The 19,753-nt window shown below is 40.0% G+C and overlaps 1 protein-coding gene across 4 annotated transcripts in view; it reads right to left on the reverse strand.

The window, feature by feature from the left end:
* Window positions 1-19,753, reverse strand: part of sorl1 (sortilin-related receptor, L(DLR class) A repeats containing) — a 90,907-nt gene that overhangs the window by 26,588 nt on the left and 44,566 nt on the right. For 3 of the 4 annotated variants that reach the window (XM_055514016.1, XM_029172058.3, XM_055514017.1), the window contains 17 exons: window positions 18,501-18,592; window positions 17,488-17,734; window positions 17,233-17,371; window positions 16,932-17,105; window positions 16,675-16,788; window positions 16,473-16,595; window positions 14,278-14,397; window positions 13,990-14,115; window positions 13,515-13,625; window positions 13,181-13,312; window positions 12,742-12,873; window positions 12,464-12,598; window positions 11,849-12,001; window positions 11,508-11,684; window positions 4,721-4,849; window positions 4,302-4,428; window positions 3,934-4,103 (listed from right to left, as the gene is read on the reverse strand). In XM_055514016.1, the coding sequence (XP_055369991.1) occupies window positions 3,934-4,103; window positions 4,302-4,428; window positions 4,721-4,849; window positions 11,508-11,684; window positions 11,849-12,001; window positions 12,464-12,598; window positions 12,742-12,873; window positions 13,181-13,312; window positions 13,515-13,625; window positions 13,990-14,115; window positions 14,278-14,397; window positions 16,473-16,595; window positions 16,675-16,788; window positions 16,932-17,105; window positions 17,233-17,371; window positions 17,488-17,734; window positions 18,501-18,592 (2,401 nt within the window). The remainder of the gene's footprint in view (window positions 1-3,933; window positions 4,104-4,301; window positions 4,429-4,720; window positions 4,850-11,507; window positions 11,685-11,848; window positions 12,002-12,463; window positions 12,599-12,741; window positions 12,874-13,180; window positions 13,313-13,514; window positions 13,626-13,989; window positions 14,116-14,277; window positions 14,398-16,472; window positions 16,596-16,674; window positions 16,789-16,931; window positions 17,106-17,232; window positions 17,372-17,487; window positions 17,735-18,500; window positions 18,593-19,753) is intronic. The other variant, XM_029172059.3, reaches the window with a different exon arrangement.

Raw genomic sequence — 19,753 nt, forward strand, 5'->3', positions numbered from 1 at the left:
ATACAATTGTGTTAAAATATTCAATCAATTTAATACCACAATTCTGGAACTGTTCTACAATAGATCATAGAATATAGTCTTTGATCTAAAAAGGTTCTGACACAATCAACCACAACAGAAACTAGAAAATGTAAATGTGTTATAAAATTATGAAATAATATGAAAAAAAGTTGGTAGTTAGTGTTGGAAGATGTCGGTCTGAGGAACATTATTAGAATCACAATGAATGATGGCACTTGTGCCCCCCTTAAGACGCACCATCACAGGAAGAATACACGAGTTGTATAAAAAGGAGTGGACTATTAAAATTAACGTCATTACAACATGCACCAACTGTTGCTCTCACCAGAGAGTAGTAGTTTTAAAATAAAAATGTGCTATATACTACTTTTGAATTAGTTACTTAATGTGTTAATCGCAGAAACCATGCAGTTAACATGATTAAGGATTTTAATTGTTGACCAGCGCTAATAAATACATAAACTAAAATCTCCAGATGTTGTGAATATTAACTGTAACATACTGCCCAAAAATATTCAGAAATTATTCAGTGAGAAGGAGGGTGTACTTTGAGGTGAAAACCCCATTTTTTTTCAGTCACTGGATTAAAGCTGTGTGGAAAGTGTGGAGTTAAGCAATATCCATGCATACACTAGTTTAAAACAAGATATAAGAATATTCATTTAAAGGAGGGATGTTGATAACAAAAAAAAGTGTTGATGTCTCTTTCTATATCTTGGCTTTGGCATTAGTGTGCGAAATTTTTGGTATTATTTATTTATTGTTTATAAAACTGATATGTAATAGAATGTAATTTGTATACTGGCGTTTTATAGTAACTTCAATATTTGATTACCGCTGGTCAAAGGGCAAATTAATCTTCTTCTTCCAATACCTTTTTATTATTTTGTAATAAATATATAAACCTCAATAAAATCATAGCACAATTACTGAACATTTAATGTGGATATTTAATGTTTTTCCATTGCTAGCGCATGTCAAATAGCAATAAAAGTGATTAATATATGCAAAAAATGCTTGTTTTGACCTATCTAACTACTGTACATATCTAAGGGATGCAGCCACGTTTACTCATCCAAACATGTCAGTATACAGCCATTAGAGGGGGATGAGTGACTAACACACTAACACGGGATGGACAGCACTGCCTGCCAGTCAGAATTGGCCAAACATTGATGCAACATAAGATAACGTCACGATGCAGAAAACATGGGACCGTATGTCCAACCAATAAAATGCTTTAGACGGACTTTATGGGACAGCTAGCAAGTTACAGATTAGCTAGCTACCCAAGACATAGGAATAAGAAAAAATTGTATTGGTTCGCCAGTAATGTATATTTTAGATGGCAAAACGTCAAGTGAAAGTGTTCATATAGCATTTAGCATTTAGCATTCTTTTTTTTTTTGTTCTGTCCAGCAGTTTAACAAGCAGCATTGGGGGGTAAGGATTGTACTGTGGCTTACCTTGGAGGTTAATACTAATACCAATAATAGTGTTAAGGTATGTGCACATACTTATACAAACATATACATATCATATAAATACACATGTGCATTGTTATACATATCCCATACTACGACTTGAAAAGTCATGATATAGAACACCACAATTTCCATATTCACACATTATTGATATTGGTAGTGATGAGTGGCGTTATCATTCTAATGGAGGGTCGGCAACCCGCAGCTCCAGAACTGCATACGGCTCCTTCATCCTTATGCTGTGGCTCCAAGTGGTCGCTTTTGCGCTCCTCCCTGGTTCACATGATTAACGTGTCTTCACGGTAGCCGATGTTAAAGGTGAAGGCGTTTCCAGACTAAGTGGTGGCCGACTTCCTAATGCCGCCCTTATTGCCCTTTGTTACTTTGTTTGTTTGAAGCTGGGAAAAGCGTGTTAGCTGCCCTCATTGTTGCCTTGACAATCAACAGTAAATCAACAGTCTTTACAACTTTACAAAGTGTAATCTGACGCAGTATGATAGTTGCTCGTATTCCACTCACGGAAGTACCTTGAGGAAAATGAGGACTGAATAAGTCTGCTGTTAAATGCTATGATCTTTTGTCAATAAAATATAAAATGTTAAAGCTCTGCATCCTGTCTTCTGATTCTTGTTAGTGTTTAAACCCAAATGTTGAATGTTCTCAAATATTGTGAAATTAGCAAAAAATAACGGGATTTCATCCCGTGTCACAGCATCAAAATAACATTACGCTAATGACCTTAACCATCACGCCACTGAAAACTCACTATTAAGATTACATCATAAAACACATCTGACATGTATGAAGACGCTTTTTCTGAACAGAAACAGCCAGATCAACTTGTGACCACAATCACCATTGTGTTCCGCAAACATAACATAACACTAGAACTACTAAAGGGCGTACACCTTTACATATACCCCTACCAACGGCTGGGTGTTCATTTGTCCGGCACGCTCCATCTGGCACCCTGCCAAGAGCCGCTTTTGTTACGTAAAGAGGGCCATCACCTACCCACTCTGTGGGATGGGACGCCTGGGCTTGCTGACCCTGCTGCTGCCTGCAAGGCAGAGCAGGGTTCCTACTCATGTTCCTATGAGTCTATGAGTGACATCCACTGTTACAATGTTCCACCGCTATGTGCTTGGATTTACAACGTGAAAGGACGAGTGTCATTGTTGCGGTCTCACCGAAGGAAGCAATAAAAAACATCAACAATACAATAAGACAGTTTTGCTGCTTTGCTTATTTACAAAAAAAAAACTAAATAAAGTTCACACATTATTGCACTGTAACGTTTCTAAAAATTGCAGAAAAGACGACAGTACACCCATCTAGTTTTAACAAATGTGCAATTAAAAATATATTATAAACCAAAAAACGCTTAAAAGCGTTTCGGTTTTATATTCCATTTATTTTGTTATTTCCCCTTTCACCTGTACCACATAATAAGTCATTGCAGAGCTACAGCCATGTTTCACCAGCCGCTTTCGGCAGTGAGTCATAGACGGATGTTGTTCTGTCCGCTTTCATGTAGACACGGATCTCTTCACAGTTTTTTCAAACGTAATTTCTATTTATCTAATTTATCTAAGTTATTCATATACAACAACATGCAAATGCTAAAAATTACAGAAAAGATGACAGTACACCCATCAAGTTTGGGTGAACTGAAAACGCTTGAAAGTGTTTCCGTTTTATATTCCGTTTATTTCGTTATTACTCATTTCACCTGTACCACATAAAGTCATTGCAGAGCTACAGCCGTGTTCCTACGAAGTTAACCAGCTGTTTTGTTATTTCCTCTTTCATGTCCGTCTGTTGAATGAAAGTGGGCTTGGCCATCCACGTCCCAGAGCAGGGACACTGGGGGAAGGGGAAACGCGCATCAACACGCAGGACAAAGATCTGCGTTTCTCTGCCTGCTACAGCCTCGGCTGCGTTGGGTTGTTAGTCTCCCTTTCACCTGTACAATATGAAATGTGTTCCTGCGAAGTTGATCAGCCGCTTTCAGAATCAGAATCGTTTTTATTCCCCAGGTTTGAACAGGGCAAACATTACATCATCATAGGCATTTTGATACTATTTAACTCATTTTATTTTTAAATAATGATATGTTTGCTTTGGGGGTGGCACGTTGGTGCGGTGGGTAGCACTGTCACCTCACAGCGACAGGGTGCCTTTCTGTGTGGAGTTTGCGTGTTCTCCCTGTGTTCGCATGGATTCTCTCCGGGTTCTCCGGCTTCCTCCCACGGTCCAAAAACATGCATTAGGTTCATTGGTCACTCTAAATTGCCCGTAGGTGTGTCTGTGTGTGAATGATTGCTTGTCTACTGTATGTGTTGCCCCACCCTGTCTAGGGTGTACCCTGCCTCTCGCCCATAGCCAGCTGGTTACAGTGGACGTGCACAAATCATGTGATGCTTACCGGCCTCTGGTGTCCTGACTAAGATCACCTCGTTGGTTTTATGTAGTTTGCTGAGACACTGAATGAGCACCTTTACTTGATAGGTGGTGTCAGGTTTCAGGACAGTCAGTCTGTAGCTTGTTTTGTTGCTGTGGGTATCCAGATTGGTCCACTGCTGTGTTCCCACAAGTCTGTGGACAAAGACGTAAATGAAGAGTCATTTTTAAAAACAGATCGCTGTGTTTCCAGCAGATTTTTATGCTTTAAACCATAGTCAAATACAGGTGTGTTATTTTGGTATGACTTGAATAAAAGAACAATATCTCCAAACATCATAAGTGCAGTCACATCAGTTATATTGTGATCACTGATGACAAAAATGAGTCTACCTGTAAAAAATTAGGAAGTAGCAGGAGTCCAGAGAAAGGTTCTTGGGACGAGACCAAGTCAGAGTGATGGCGCCCAAAAAGTCTGGTGTCCACTGGAGGTTCTGGACTTTATAAGCCACTGTGTCCACTGTGAGAAACAATGAGCAAATTAAAAAGGGCTCTAAAGGTTTCATTTACACACATATAGCCAGCAGATGGCAACATTTTACTACTTTTTAACTGCAGTAATCCTAGGCAACAAACATACTGTACCCAGAGGTTTTTGGTGTGATGCTTAAGTGATCTATAATTATTTAAAAAGCAAATGTAAAGCAATATAACATAAAAACACAAGGCATCAACATCCTTCATAATGCCCAGGGAAGAATTTAATAATGTAATTCATATAAGTAGTGTCAAAGTAAGTGGTGTGGACGTACAAGTGCAGTTTTCCTCATCACTGTGATCGGAGCAGTCCAGAAAACCATCACAACTCTCAGTGTCCAGCACACAAGCTTCACCATCTGAACAGCGAGTCCCACTGACACAAGACAAAGGCCCATGGGTGGCTAAAGATACACACAAAATAATTATTGTTTGAGAGAGACGAGTAAATTTTGCTTTTATTGTTTATTTTTTAACTTCAGCTACAATGCGAAAGTACCACAAACTGTAAAAAAAACATTTTACATTAAAATGTCACCATATCTTCATCCGAGATAAAAGCACAGTCAACTATACAACAGATGATGCTCAGGAATCTGACTGTGCTGCTTCAAAGGAGGGACTTTCTTTATATTAGATTTAATTCAGTGTCAATTATTTGGTCATCTCAAAACTTGAGAAATTCAGTTCACATACAGTGCAGTTGTAGCAATGCAAAATGACCAATGACTGTTGTCTGGTAGTATGGCCACTGCGCCATAGGTGCGTTGCTGCCTAAAGACTAATCCTGCAGCCAGCTGAAAATAATCAGGATGCTAGTGTCGTTTCAACAACCAGTTGAAGCAAAGTTGTTTACATTCCTCCAATTCACTACAGCGTTAATGAGACCCAATGGTTCCTTTCTACCTGCAACGTACAGTCGTAGCACTTAAAAGTGTCAGCCTTTACCGCAATAAGCTTTCATTTTCTGTGCTGTATCACCTTGTTTTTACGGCGTGGAGCGCGTGTTACGTCTTTTTGGCCTATAGGTGGCGATCTGCCCCCACACTGGCCCCTATGACGCCGTACTAAAACCATGTTATATGGGCCCACGTAGATTAACGTTACAATGTCTTGGTGGTGTAATGGTTAGTTATTGTTTAACAGTCTTGACTCGTCAGTTTTTTTGTCCCGCATTCGAATCTGGGTGGAAGCAGAAGTTGTAATTACTGAACAATCAGCGTTGTTATCTCATTTCTATATTTTGGCCTACAAGATAATAACAAATGACAGTAGTAGTATTTCCAAGTTATGGCAGTTCAAAACTGAAATAAGCAGCTGTACTGTATGCTTAGACAGACCAAGTGCGCGCTCCCAGGTACAGTGTTCGATTTTATTATGATATTATTTCTATGGGAGAAACAGATGTCGCAAATAAATAAAAGACTCTGGATTTTGTCGACTTTGAAAGCTCTGTTAATAAATACCTTTCACGAAGCATCGTCTGTGGCGTGATGGTGCAGCTGATGCTGCCCCATCTCCCAAGGAGCTTTTGCTTTGTCTCAGAGCTAAAGTATTTCACACCTATTGACCGAGTGGAGACAATATGTTAACATGTCTCTATGCCATTACGGAGTAGGGGGAAGGAATGTGAAGTTTGCTTTAGCAACTGAACCAACATTAAACGCAGTGTTTACGATGCAGAGCGAGTTCCATATCCACTGTGTTGCCTGTGTATTAAAAGTTTGTTTTTTGCAGATATTGTGATTAATGTCATTCCGGTAAAATTTTGGAGCTTCCGTTTAAAGGACATTGGCTATATCTTACTGGTTTAACTGTTCTCACACAGACCTTAAAAGTGGTTAAAAGTAGTTTATGCTGCAGAGCAGAAGGAGTTCTTTTCGTTTTCATCCAGTATAACTGTTAACATTTGGAAACACACCGTGTGTCTTTTCTCTTAATGTGTGCAATCAACAATAACTGGGCAGCAGGGCGACACAGTCCCTGTACGTTCTAACAGTTTGATTTCCCTACGAGAGTAAAAGCTGGGAAAACAAGATGAAGACTTGATTTCCCCTGGGAACTGTGTAAAGACATCAGCAGCTTCGGCAATTGAGAACAAACACAAGCACGCACTAGCGAGCAAAGACGCACAATAATCTATAATATTTAAAAATGAACTACTCTACCACATTTGATGATACAATAACATGACATAGTGTTTTGTGCTTAGTTTTAACAATTAGTTAATTATTTTCTGCAAAGTTGTCTGTCAGCAAAACTGTTTCCATACGCCTCAGCTCTTTTGTGTCTTTAAACGACAGCCACCTTAATATAAATATGTGCACACATACTGCATCATGTCTGCTCTAACATCTGACAGAATACTTCACATATTTCCATGGTTATGAGTCATGATTTAATTAATATTTGAGCGTGTATGGCAGCCCAGTCTATTTCAGTTTAAAACTGCCATAACTGTTTAATATACGTTTTTCAGTGGTCGTAGTGATGTCACGTCTTTTAGACTTCACATAAATAACCATAATAACCATAGTGTTCAACAGTTGCGATCAACAACTGCTGTAAATTGAATTCCTATGACATAACGCAAGGACTCAGCGAATCTACTATATAGCGACTCATTATTGCAGCAACATGTGTTTTCCTACATATGTTTACTCTGTGTCTGCTTGAAACTGCAAGAGTGATGAGGCCATTTAAATCAGTGATGTCACCGCTTACAGCATAACTGGCTGTGGTGGAGATACGTATATGCTCAAACTCAGATTTCACACCAGTTGCCAACATGTAGTTTATTTCGTAATATGCATTGTTTCGTGTAACCCCAGGGAACATGCCATATTTTGCCACAGGTAGTTTTTGGCACTGAACAAGACACAGCACAGAGGAGGACATATGGAGTGCAGATAACAAACCACGGAAAAGTATTTAACTGGGATAAAAAGAAAGGCGGAGACAGACAGAGGTAATGAGACAAACATAAGTCTCTTGAAAGTCAAGACGAGGAAGTATAACAAAACGTAAGTATTGGCTTCAGTGTGACAAGGGTGGGAGACGAGGAACCACCGGTATGTGTCTAAAAGTGTTGGTAGCAGACAGCATTAAGTCAAATAGGATAAGGCGTCACCTTTTCCGTGAAAACAAGACGACTATTGCCACAATATTGAACGGCACTTAAACCAGGAGATGGCTGACTCACAGAAAGCGTTTTGTGTAATTTCCGGTTACTGAGGTTTGCTGCAGCTACGTGTGTATGGCGTTACTCTCCGCTCTTTTCTAAATATTATCACCTTATATTTGGTAGCGACTGTTAATAGTCACAAAACAAGCTTGTAATACTCAAGCAGCGTTTCATTTCATTAAACGTCCTTCTAATCTTCAGTTATTTAGTGTTTGTTTTCTCTGCTAGAATAGCAGCTAGCATATTTTCCTGTAGAGATGGGAAGTTTGATTCTTTTAACTGACTCTGATCTTTAACTCTTGAACATTAAAGTGAACAAATCATTTCGAGTCATTCATTCATTTTGTTTATTTACAGCAGGCGTGTGCGCTGTAAAAATGGTCGCGGTTCTCAAACACTTTATACTGAAGACAACATGGTTTGCTTCAGCGGACAACTTATGAAAGCCTAGCAAACACACACCAAATTAATGTGACTTATGTCCTGCATCTTCCCTGCCATTGTTGCTTAACAGCATGACAGTCACAAACAAGAATCAAAGACCACAAATTAATTATGATTCCATAAATGCATAAAGTATGTCGGGCGTCAGGTGACGAATAAACGTCAGAAATCAAATATCGTTTATTTCTTTGTTTATTAGTCCACATAGCCCCTGATCTACAGCTGTCACATAACAAAAGAACGAAAGAGCGATCGGTAAAGATCTGTATGAACGAATCATGAACAAACTGGAGCGCTTGCTGCTCACTACAGAGCCCGAGCGGCCTGGCTGTCCCTGAGGACGGACGCTCAGTTGAGTGGGTCGGGAACAAATCATTCTGTTTCCTGTTCTGCTCAATGAACTTATGCAACTACTGCCATGTGGCGAGGTTGTCTAGGTGGTGCCCTATAATATATTAAGAAAGCACTTCGTACTGGTAAAAAAAGCAAAAAAAAACTTGCTGTATGTATAATTTGTTGGGTTTAGTTCTGGGTGGGGGAGGGGGGATACTTACTTCTTACTGCGGGAGTTGTAACTGAACGTAATTGCGAAGCAATTTCACCAACTTGAAGTCTGGTGAGTGAGAACATGCTGAGTTTTTTCAAAGTAATTAGTGTAGTCTTTTCCATTAGCTACTAGCCACTTCTTCGCTTTAGGAAAGTTTTTAAATGTGAATATTTGACCAGTCAGTCACGTTAGTAACTTAGCATAATGTTTTGATTCATAGGATGTTTGTTAGTGGTGGAAAACAGTGTTTAACCAAACATTGCACCCATTCACGTTAGCTAACTTAGCAACATGTTTTAACTACGTTTACCCTTTTAAGGTAATTTAGCAACAATATCAACAGAAGCTGTGTTACCAGTAAGGACAAAAAAAAAACATTGTATTTTCATATACTGTTCAAGAATACGTTGGTTTTGTGTGTCTTTTGATTGTTATGATTTCAGTGGTTATGATTTTAATTTAATTTAGTTTAATTAGTGATTAAATGTTGCTTTGCCACTAAATAACAGTTGATATTATGAATGTTTTTCGGTTAAATCAATTAGGTAATTATTGCACTACAGGTCAAGTTTTGAATTAAGCAGGATAGCACATAAGTTGATACTAATAAAGACTTTGAGTTAAATGAAGGGTTAGGGGTAGGTCTATTGAACTCAAAATAAACATTTTGACGTTCTTATTTTTTTAGCTTGACACTCCTTTATTGTAAACACTGCATTAATCACACACTTAAATTATAGTGACATCTGATTTGAGTGTTTATACAAACAGGGGGTTTAAGCTAAATAAGTTATCTTATGCTGACTGGCGATGATTTGTGCTTATTCCAATAATAATCACAAGTAATTAATGAAGTAACTACTGCAGTGTGTAGATGTTATTCAAACAGGGTTTGGTAAAGTTTCATTGTGTTCTTCTACTCGACTTCCAGCCAAGGTGAGAATACATTGTCATATGAATGCGCCTGTCAGTGGGGTACACATCAGCACAAAGTATGTATAGAAAGACTGTGGACATGGGAGCAAACCTGTCTCCCACTCCCGTCCCTGAAGCTGAAGTTTCGGTGCATCAAGTTGTTAAACAGGGAGGCCAGTTTAACAGAAACTCTGCTGTCTTTCCCATTACTTTGCATGAACTGACATATAAGAGATAAGATAAAATAGTCCTTTATTCGTCCCACAATGGGGAAATTTCCACATTGCAGCAGTACAGTTATAAAACAATAGCAGAATCAAAAGAATGTACAATTTAACATAAAATAAAGACATATCATATATATACACACATGCATACTGAGGAGGTGATGGGTAATTCCACCATGGATTGTCTGGAAATTGCACAGGATAAAAGATTTCCCAAATATTTAGATGGTGATTACAGTATAAGGTGAGGTTAGTTACAGTTGTAGTAACAATTACAATAATCAGTGGTTCAGTGGGAGCAGCTTAGATTGTAAACTCAGGCAGCAGGTAGAAAAGACCTACGGTCTCGCTCCTTCCCACACTTAGGATTTATCACTCTGTCACTGAAGGTCTCCCGAGATAAGGAGAAGAGAATTAGGACTCCTCAAGAGTGTATTTACAACAAAGTGCAGAAAATCACACGCAGCTTCACCATTAGCAGAGGGGAAAATATTGTGAGAACGTGTGAGAACTCCCCTCGCAGGTAGAATGGCCTCATACTAACGGCTAACAGTTCAATGTCCTTGCTACAAATCTGTTCTTTAAAAGGATGTGAGTGGATTTACACCATCCTTTTTTTCACAAATACTGCCAGTCCTCCTCCCTTCCTCTTACCACTCTCCGCCATCCTGTCTGCTCGCGTCAGCTGAAATCCAGCTTTGTCCGGTGTTAGCACTGTTAGCCATGTCTCTGTAAACACCATGATGCTAGCTTGCCGGAATTTCCTCTGATGCCGGCTGAGAGTGGTTAGCTCGTCCATCTTTTTAGGAAGCGAACTCACATTCCCCATGACGATAGAGGGCAGGGTGGGTCGGCACCGTCTCTTTTTAGCCCGACAAAGAGCTCCAGGTCAGGTTCCCCGTCTTCTCCTGCTTCAGCTCCCGAGGAACCTCAGGCCTTTCTCGGTGTAGCATCAGCGCCGTCGCAGAATGCTAACAGCTGGTCCCTGGTGTAAACAATGGGAACGTGGCTACGTGCGGCGTTCCCAGACGCGAGAACAAAAAATGTAGAAAAAAGAACAGAGTAAACTCCACGAGTTTGACCTCCATAGTACAGTTCCCACATTCACACACTCATACATGCAAGAAGGAAAAGTAAAGCGTGGAAAAATATAAGAAACAAAGTAAATGGTTACAATGTAACCAGGAGCTGCTGCAACTGGCTGCCACTCGAGGCAGCGCCAAATTAAGTAAGCATATTTCCTCACAATGTGAAACAGCTTTTCAGTACTTTTCCTCTGCTTAACCACCTAACTTCTGTGTGATACGGCTTGTCTGCGTCTTGTGAACAGAAGAGCATTCTGGAAGTTATGTCATTTTACGCTGCGTGCAAGTCTACGGCAGTTGGTAATGTTAGCGATACATCCACTAAATAATACCGGCAGGCCGTCTATATTAGTTGTGTTATATTGTCTCATGGGACAATGAGATACCAATGCTGTTTTTTAGAGTGTGAGTCGATAGCCACCTACAGGCAAAAAAGACTAACATACACTGTGATGGGGTGCAGATGCTGTGAGAACGTGATGAAAATAGCAACAAATCGCAGTAGAGGCTGACACTTTTAACAGCTTAACAGCTACAACTTTATAATTTGTCAAATTTTGAACTAATTTCTTATATATAGTTTATTTAACATGGAAAACAGTTGTTTGATTTCTTGTTTAACTTAAATTATATTCGCATTGTGTTACAGGGAAAACTTACGACAGGCTGCTTCATCAGAGCCATCCAGGCAGTGGGCCTGTCCATCACAGCGTTGCCAGTCAGGTATACAGCGTGGGGGGTTGTTACACAGGAACTGATCAAAAGCACAACTCTCAGGAACAGGTGGTGGAGGAAAGGGCTGTGTGGGTACTGGAGCCAGCGTCACAGAGCCATTAACTGCTCTCAAAAAAATAAAATATTTACTTTTGTCATGTCCTCTCCATTACGTTTAATAAATTCTTTAGATATGTCCACTGTCTTTAGCTATGTGTTGTTTCTTTTCTTTGCACATTATGATATGATAATTATTGCTCAAAATTACTTAAAGACAAAGCTGACACCTGTGGGACATCCAAATTCATCACTGCTATCAGGACAGTCTGCGTAGCCATCACACACCCAGGTGTTGATTATACACGCCCCAGAACCACAATGAAAGCGATTGGAAGCACAGGTGGAAGGACCAGAGGGCAAGGTGTAAGGAGTAACACTATCTACAAGGCAGAAAAATTCAGAATTTTAGAACAGAATTTTCAAAATGTGCAATTTCCGATACCATTAACATGTACAGTAGATTACATTCACGTGACTGAGTACTGCATAGGGAGTCAATGTTTTTTCTCTAGTCACCCATCCCAGCAGCTGCTTTTCTGCTTTCTTTTGAGTGAAGCCTGTGGTATTGCTAGTCAAAAATACTTTTTTAGTTAGTAACAACTAGTAGTAGCTTAGTAACAAGAATTTACTAAGGGCATGAATAATTTCGGGCTCGACTATATGTGACACTCAAACACTTTTTTTTTTTTTTATAAGTAAACTAAATATATCATAGCTGTTACTGGAACGCGTCCATCCATTTTGCCTTTAATTGCTTGTGAGGCAGGATTGTGGGGCAAATGTTTTATCATATGAAAACAATTATGAAAAATACTGTTGTAGCCATGTCTCACACTGTTTACCTGTACACTGTGCCTCATCAGACCAGTCTCCACAGTCATTCTCTCGGTCACACTTCCACCATGTTGGTATACATCGTCCATTTTTACACTCATACTGGAAATACCTAGAGCAGCCTGGAACATCAGTGGGAGCAGCTGCAACACATGGATGAATACCACTAAAAATGTACATCTGAATTTTTGAGACAAATCAGCAGGATGACAAAAAAGGCAACCTGCATTTCTACAATTGTGTTCTATACATAATTAGAAGCAGTGCATTAATTTTGACTCCTCACCACAATTGGCTTCGTCAGAGTAATCCCCACAGTCATCCATGCCATCACATTTCCATTCTAGGCTCACACACACTTTGTTGGCACACTGAAAGGTGTAAGCGTCACACACTTTACCAAATTCAGATGGTGTAGCTGATAGGAAACACACACACAAGCACATTATATTCATGTACTACAAAGACTTCCAACATGATTCTCAACTTTGGTTTATTGATCCTCAAGCATGTCATCTTCTGTTAATTTTGTGATTTTCAACATGATTATATTATGACTAAATGTTGTAAAGGAACAATGAGTCAAAACTGCAAATTTGTAAGGCACTGTGAGGTGCAAAAATATCAAAACTTACTGCATGCAACTATAATACTATACACACTATAGTATACGAGATTCATTTAAAGAACAGGAGCATACAGTAAAAGACTAAAAGGTTCCTCACCACATCCAGCATACCCAGCATCTTCATCAGATCCATCTTCACAATGTTTAATCCCATCACAAACAAGAGACTGAAAAAGACATTGGGCATGGTTCCTACATACAAAGTCCATGTAGCGAGTACACAGAGGGTCTGTGGGTTAATGAAATAAACAAGTCAAATGATGTTTGGAAATTAGAGACAATGATGCATTCAAAATGAGTAATACAAACAGACTGTAAAGGTAAAGGTAACTTCTTTGCATGAAGAGAATTATTTTTTTAAAATAAATGCTAGAAGTGTCTGCTTGGTGGTGTGTGCCTCACAAGCAAAACTAAGCAAAAGACTCCATTACCACAGTTGTTCTCATCTGCACCATCAGGACACTCTCGTATGCCATTGCAATGGGCAGTTGCTGGCAGGCAGCTGTCATTGGCACACAGGAAGCCTTTACACCGAGATCCTTCTGGAAACACAGCAACATATTTTTACAAATTTAAAATCAAAACGTAATTCATTCAAATGCGCTTGGACGTTGTAAAACCCTATGGGGCATTTGTTCATGACGTAAAGTTTACCACAAAGAACTACAAACCCCAGGGCCCTCCCAAGTTTCATAGTTTAATAAACTCTAAAACCATCTAAAAAAAATTGTACACCAAACACTTTGAAAGAAATAGCTATCTAGAGCAATCACGTACTGTAAAAAGAGGTTGACATCTAGAAAGCTGGGACAGAAACACTAGCTAGAACTGAATACTCATCTTTATAAGTTGAAGGGGAATAATTGCTTACTGAAGTGACTTCTAAAGTGTGGGTTGTTAATTTACCGCAATACTGAGGGTCTTCATCTGAGTCATCTTGACAGTCATCATCCCCGTCACAGGTCCAGCGTTGTGGAATACAGTGACCCGTGTGGCACTGGAAGCTAGTCGGCTCACATGTATGGTGGCCAACTAGGAAAAAACATGGGACTTAACAGGTGTGAGAAAATGCTATTGACAATAAAAAATTAGTAGTATTTAACAGTGTGTTTACACACTGTTTCATCCACATGCTATTCTAAGATGTAATAAAATAAATGCATTGTAGTGTATTAGAATTGCAACATCAGCAACCTGTGCAGTTCGTCTCATCTGACCAGTCTCTGCAGTCATTGTCTCCATCACAGCGCCATACCTCACGGATACAGATGCCTCGTGCACATGTAAACTCTCCAGGGCCACACTGATGAGACTCTGTGATGCATGAAAAACAGTCAATGGTCAGTTTTCGTGTAGACAATATTGGTATAATATTGCGTGGTACTGTATATTTCATACAGTACCCATACAGTACCAAAAAAGACACACAAGGTTCATCATAAACAGCTAAATTTTGTATTTACGCCACTACCTAATAATTTGCTGTTCTTAGGAGGAGAGTGTTTTCATTAACAACAAATGATGTCATCATGAACATGTAATAGTCAAAGATTTGCAGTCTTGACATTTGCTGTCTACAGTTCCTCCATCCGCGAGCGCTACTGCTGCATGTGACATCACAAAGTTGGTCACCTACATCCTGCAAACCAGACATCCTCTTTGTGATTGCTGGAAATTTCAATCACAATTGGCGCCAACATCTCACATGTCCATATCAAAGAATCATGAGTCCACTTTGTTGATCTACCTGTAAATCACACAGGATTCCACCTCTGCTTATCATTCCAAAAGGACAGGCTGTCACATTTATCACCGAAAAGCTGCCAGTCCCAGAACTGGGACCATCAGCCAAAAAATGTGGAATGTGCTCATTAAGAGAACAAGAGACTTCATTTGGATACACGTTCTGGTTCCGATGCACCAGAGCTTTCAACTTCCTTTCAACTTCCATGAAACTGATGCCATTGTATTCTGTGGACAAAATGTTATCATTTGATACTAGATTGGTTTCTGTTTGATGTTTAATGCCTGATCTACAGATTTGCCAGGAAATTCCTCAAGTTACAAAGGGACTTCAACTTATCACCATGCTTTCCTTTGTGTGAATGTACAAAGTTGTACTCACCTACTTCTTTTAATCTGTGCAACATGCATATAGGCTATGTCCACCAGCTACAATTAGGTATCCTCATTATTGTATTACATTTTGGTATTACAATTGTTTAATTAGTAATGTCTAGATGAAGCTATCTATAATTTGATTTTTCTTGTGTTTATTATTTGTGTATGTTTTAGTGTTTACTTGGCGTTACATAGGGACAAGACCAGTCATCGTGAATAACATTTCATTTGTTACAGCGTTTTAAGGGACTACGTATAAAACCTTAATATTCTATGCATTTAATATTGCTGTTTAACCATTCTGACTTCTCTGCTTATTTGAGTGCCAAAGTGATCGTTACATGTGTACTGTGTTATGGTGTTTTAAAATACCTTGGAAAGTTTAGCCTGGCCGACTGTTACTTTGCTGATCATCACCCCGGGTGACGATTCCTGACCCAGAGGCCGTGGCACTTGGATCAGAGAGGGAACGCCTGCTCAACCAAGCCGGTAAGCGGCCTACAGCTCCAAACTAAAGCAAGACGAACATCTCTAATCCTCTGAGAATTCTGGTGTTTCTCAAAGCGCTAAAATTGAACATTCCAAATTCATTAGTTATCATTAGATTTGTATAAGTTTGAAACAAATACTCTTTTCGCTTGATCAAAGCCAACACACACTCAGGTCTTGACCATTCCTGGTCCTTTCACTCAGTGTTGATCATCTCATTCTGACTGTTTTCTCATTTTCTGTTCTGTTTATTTGGGTATTTCCATATTATGTTATTCATATATCCAGTAGTGTTAGATTAATAAAACGTTAAAAGGAATCAGATTTTGTGTGCATTGTTCTTCAGATTTAAACAGAGTTCCCTGAATCGCGACAAGAATTTACGGCATAAAAGACTGATTTGGTTTTATCGCAAGTTCATAACTGTTAACTCATTGAATTGACATCTGGCGCTGACTAGATTGATACAAGCGTGGTTTCAGCTTTAAAACAAACCTGGTGCCCCAACTTCGAGGAATATTAATGTTTCTGCATTAATATCAAACTATTAATTTGAATCCGCTACACAATGCTTTAATTACAAACTTCGTCTAAAACCTTTTAACATTTTATATACTCAAGTACAGTCCCCCTCCTCCGTGTTGTATTTTTGTCATCCAGAATACACAATTTATTTCTGCTAATAATCCTATATCACTTATTATATGCTAAAACTCTCAAACACTATTCAGCTGAAGGTATCGACAGTCTCACAGAGAGTGAGAGAGTCTGCATATTACCACAGTCCTCTTCATCACTGCTGTCTCCACAGTCATCTTCATGGTCACATTTGAAGGCCAAAGGGATGCAGGATCCTGAGGCCACACATCGAAATTGATTGGACGAGTCACAAATCATAGTAGCTAATAGGGGTAGGGACATACAGAAAGACAAATAAATATGTGTCATTTCAAATAACAACAGAAATTACTGAATACTTACGGCACTCCTGTTCATCACTTTTGTCTCCACAGTCATCATCATTGTCACATTTCCAGATGCTGCTGATGCAGCGGCCATTAGAGCAGAGATATTGATTGGGCAAACAGGTGTGCTCTGATTGGAGAAAGTGATAACTACATAATTACCGTGTTAGTCAACCACTCTGACATAAAATAGGTAATTTCAGGCAGGGACAAAGTGGAGGTGTCTCACTGTACACTATCATCATGGCGCTGCAGTATGTTTCGTTAGCTTACCAGTCTTAACACAGGTCTTGTTCTTGAGGTGATATCCAGTGGGACACTGGCACTGCAAATCACCATTGGGCATGGTTACAGTCGGAATGGTATCTGGGCAAACACAAATGTGTTGGTGGCCAGGCTGAGGGAGACACAGCAGGCTACAGGGCTGGTCTGCACAGGCATTATGACCTAGGGTGCATAAAAATTCATTTGATTACAACTATAGCTTAGTTTTTGTCACTGCACTTAGAATAAGATTTATCTCATTAGACTACTATTGCTAAGCTTAAAGCATTCTGGCCTCTTGAGTCCCCACCTTGATTCTTCCCCTTATAGAAGATCTTGAGGTCCATGACTCCAGTTAGTCTGCCAACAATCAGCTCATTGCTGTGGGAACCAACCTTTGGAGCTTTGAAAATTCCCATTCTGGACCAGTCATCCCAGTATAAATCATTCTAAAAACACATACAGCAGGAAGTAATTTTGAGTATTTGTTATAATTATTAACAAAATTATACAAATATATCTAACAATGACATACTTTTTGTTAAAATGGAACACAAAGGTTTACCTTAAAGACAGCAATGGCGTATGGGTGGGGAAGCCCCTCCACAAGAACACGTCTCTGGCCACCACTGAAGTTAGCTCTCTCGATTCGGTCACTGTAAGCTTCTGTCCAGTACAGCCATTGATCATCTGCAGTGATCCCATTGGGCCAACGGACACCCTCTGATACAATGCAGGACGCATTGGTTCCATCCATATAACTCCGGTAAACACCAGCTGCTCGATCTCCCCAGTCAGTCCAAAACATCAGACTGCCAGAAATTCACAGCATGAAATTTGACCTTATGAGTAAATCATTATCTGCTTCTCATTTACTGTGCTGTGCATAAACTTTATATTATATGAAGTTCCAACACAATAACACCTCCTAATATAATTGGTAGTGTATCAGCCTGGGAAGCAAAACTTCTCTGGTTCGATCCCCCCTTCTGGCACCAGGTGTGTCTTTGAATGTCAATGATGACAAAAGCATCTTAAGATGCTTGACCACGATTACAACAATATAGGTTCAAGAAATGTACAACATATACATATACCGTATTTTCCGGTCTATAAGCTGCTACTTTTTTCCAGAGCTTTGAACCCTGCGTCTTATACAACAATGCCGCTAATTTGTGAATTTTTAGCGGCTCACAAAGCTGCTGCATGCTGCTGAACGCAGCAGAGATGTTTACACTGTGCAGATCCAACTGACAGCTGTTGAGGCTTGCGTGTTGTATGCGACCTATTTTATTGCGTATGTGTTAGCGTTGAGACTCTTCAGTGTGCTCTTGCTACGGGTGTTACGTTACCCCTTATGATAAAGGAAGCACACATATATGATTGACTTTCTGATCGTATCAGATGGACAGAGGTGCCGGGACGGAATATTCTTTCTGCCTTAACGTGGACTTGTGTGGCCAATATATGAAAAAAAATATTTCATTTACTAAAATCTAGTGGGTGTGGCTTATACTCGGGGGCGCTCTGTAGCCTGGAAAATACGATACATAGTATATGTGCATGCACGTGTTTCACCTCTCTTCCGGAAGCACAGCAAGAGCTCTGGGATGTTCCAGAATAGATGAATTGATCAAAGTGTGACGCAAGTCTCCATCAGGATTCGAAACCTTCAAACGTAACAACATTGTAATTATTTTATACCTTCCCTTTGCATGATCAATACAGTTTTAAAACTTTCGAACTCTTGTTTTAGGAAAATATCAACCAATTAGAGAAATGCTAATCAGAGTTAGGTTCTTATGATTAGAACATCAGGATGTTCATGTTTGGTAGGTTTTGTTGCTAGGCAACGGCACTGACGGAAGTTGACTGCCGGGTACAATGGCTCTGCACTCTTTTTACCAACTTTTTCTAGCTAAATTGTCTCTAAAAACTGTATTTTTTCTCTATGTATTGCTTATAAAGCCAAACACCACAGGAATCAAACGTTTATTTCCTCCACTTTCGACCAACTTAGCAAATTTTTGCAACAATGTGTATCGGACCATGCACAAATTGTTTACACCACGGAACAGCTGATCTTGCTGCGTAGAGTGGTTGTGTTCCACAGAGACAGTCACAGTCAGTAATCCTGGTGGAGGTGCTAATGGTTCAAAAAGACACGCAGAGGCGGCCGAGCTGGGAGGAAACGTCGGGAGAAGAGCCACCGCTTCAGACCTTTGTGATCATGGGAAACATTACATTAATCCCCAACAAAACTGACGAGCTTGTCGCGCTCACAAGACATCAGCGCGAATATAGAAAGAGCAGCGTCATGTTATTCATGGAGACGTGGCTGACCCCTCACACCCCTGACTACGCTGTCTCTCTGGATAACTTTCATCTGCTGCACGTGGACAGAACAGGGGACAGTGGAAAGAGGAAAAGAGGAGGCCTGGCTGTGTTTGCTAATGTGCGATGGTGCAAACCTGGACACTATACTGTTAGGGGGCAATTGTGCTGCAGAGGCATTGAACTTTTAGCAGTTAGGACGTGGCCATACTATCTGCCCCTGGAGTTTACACACGTCATCATGATAGTGGCGTACGTGCCCCCCTCTGCTAATGCAGACCCAGCCTGCGACGCGCTGCTCGCCACCACAAACAGGCTGCAAACAAAGCACCCACAGGCCCTTTTCCTTATCTCTGGTGACTTCAAACATGCATCTCCCTCATCTGTCTTACCAACATACCAGAGGTGACAAATGATTGGACTTGTTTTATGCTAACACTAAGGAAGTATATTCTTCACCCCCCCCCCCCCCCCCCACACCCCCACACCCCCACACA

This window comes from Betta splendens, chromosome 13 (assembly GCF_900634795.4).
Source record: "Betta splendens chromosome 13, fBetSpl5.4, whole genome shotgun sequence".
NCBI lineage: Eukaryota > Metazoa > Chordata > Actinopteri > Anabantiformes > Osphronemidae > Betta > Betta splendens.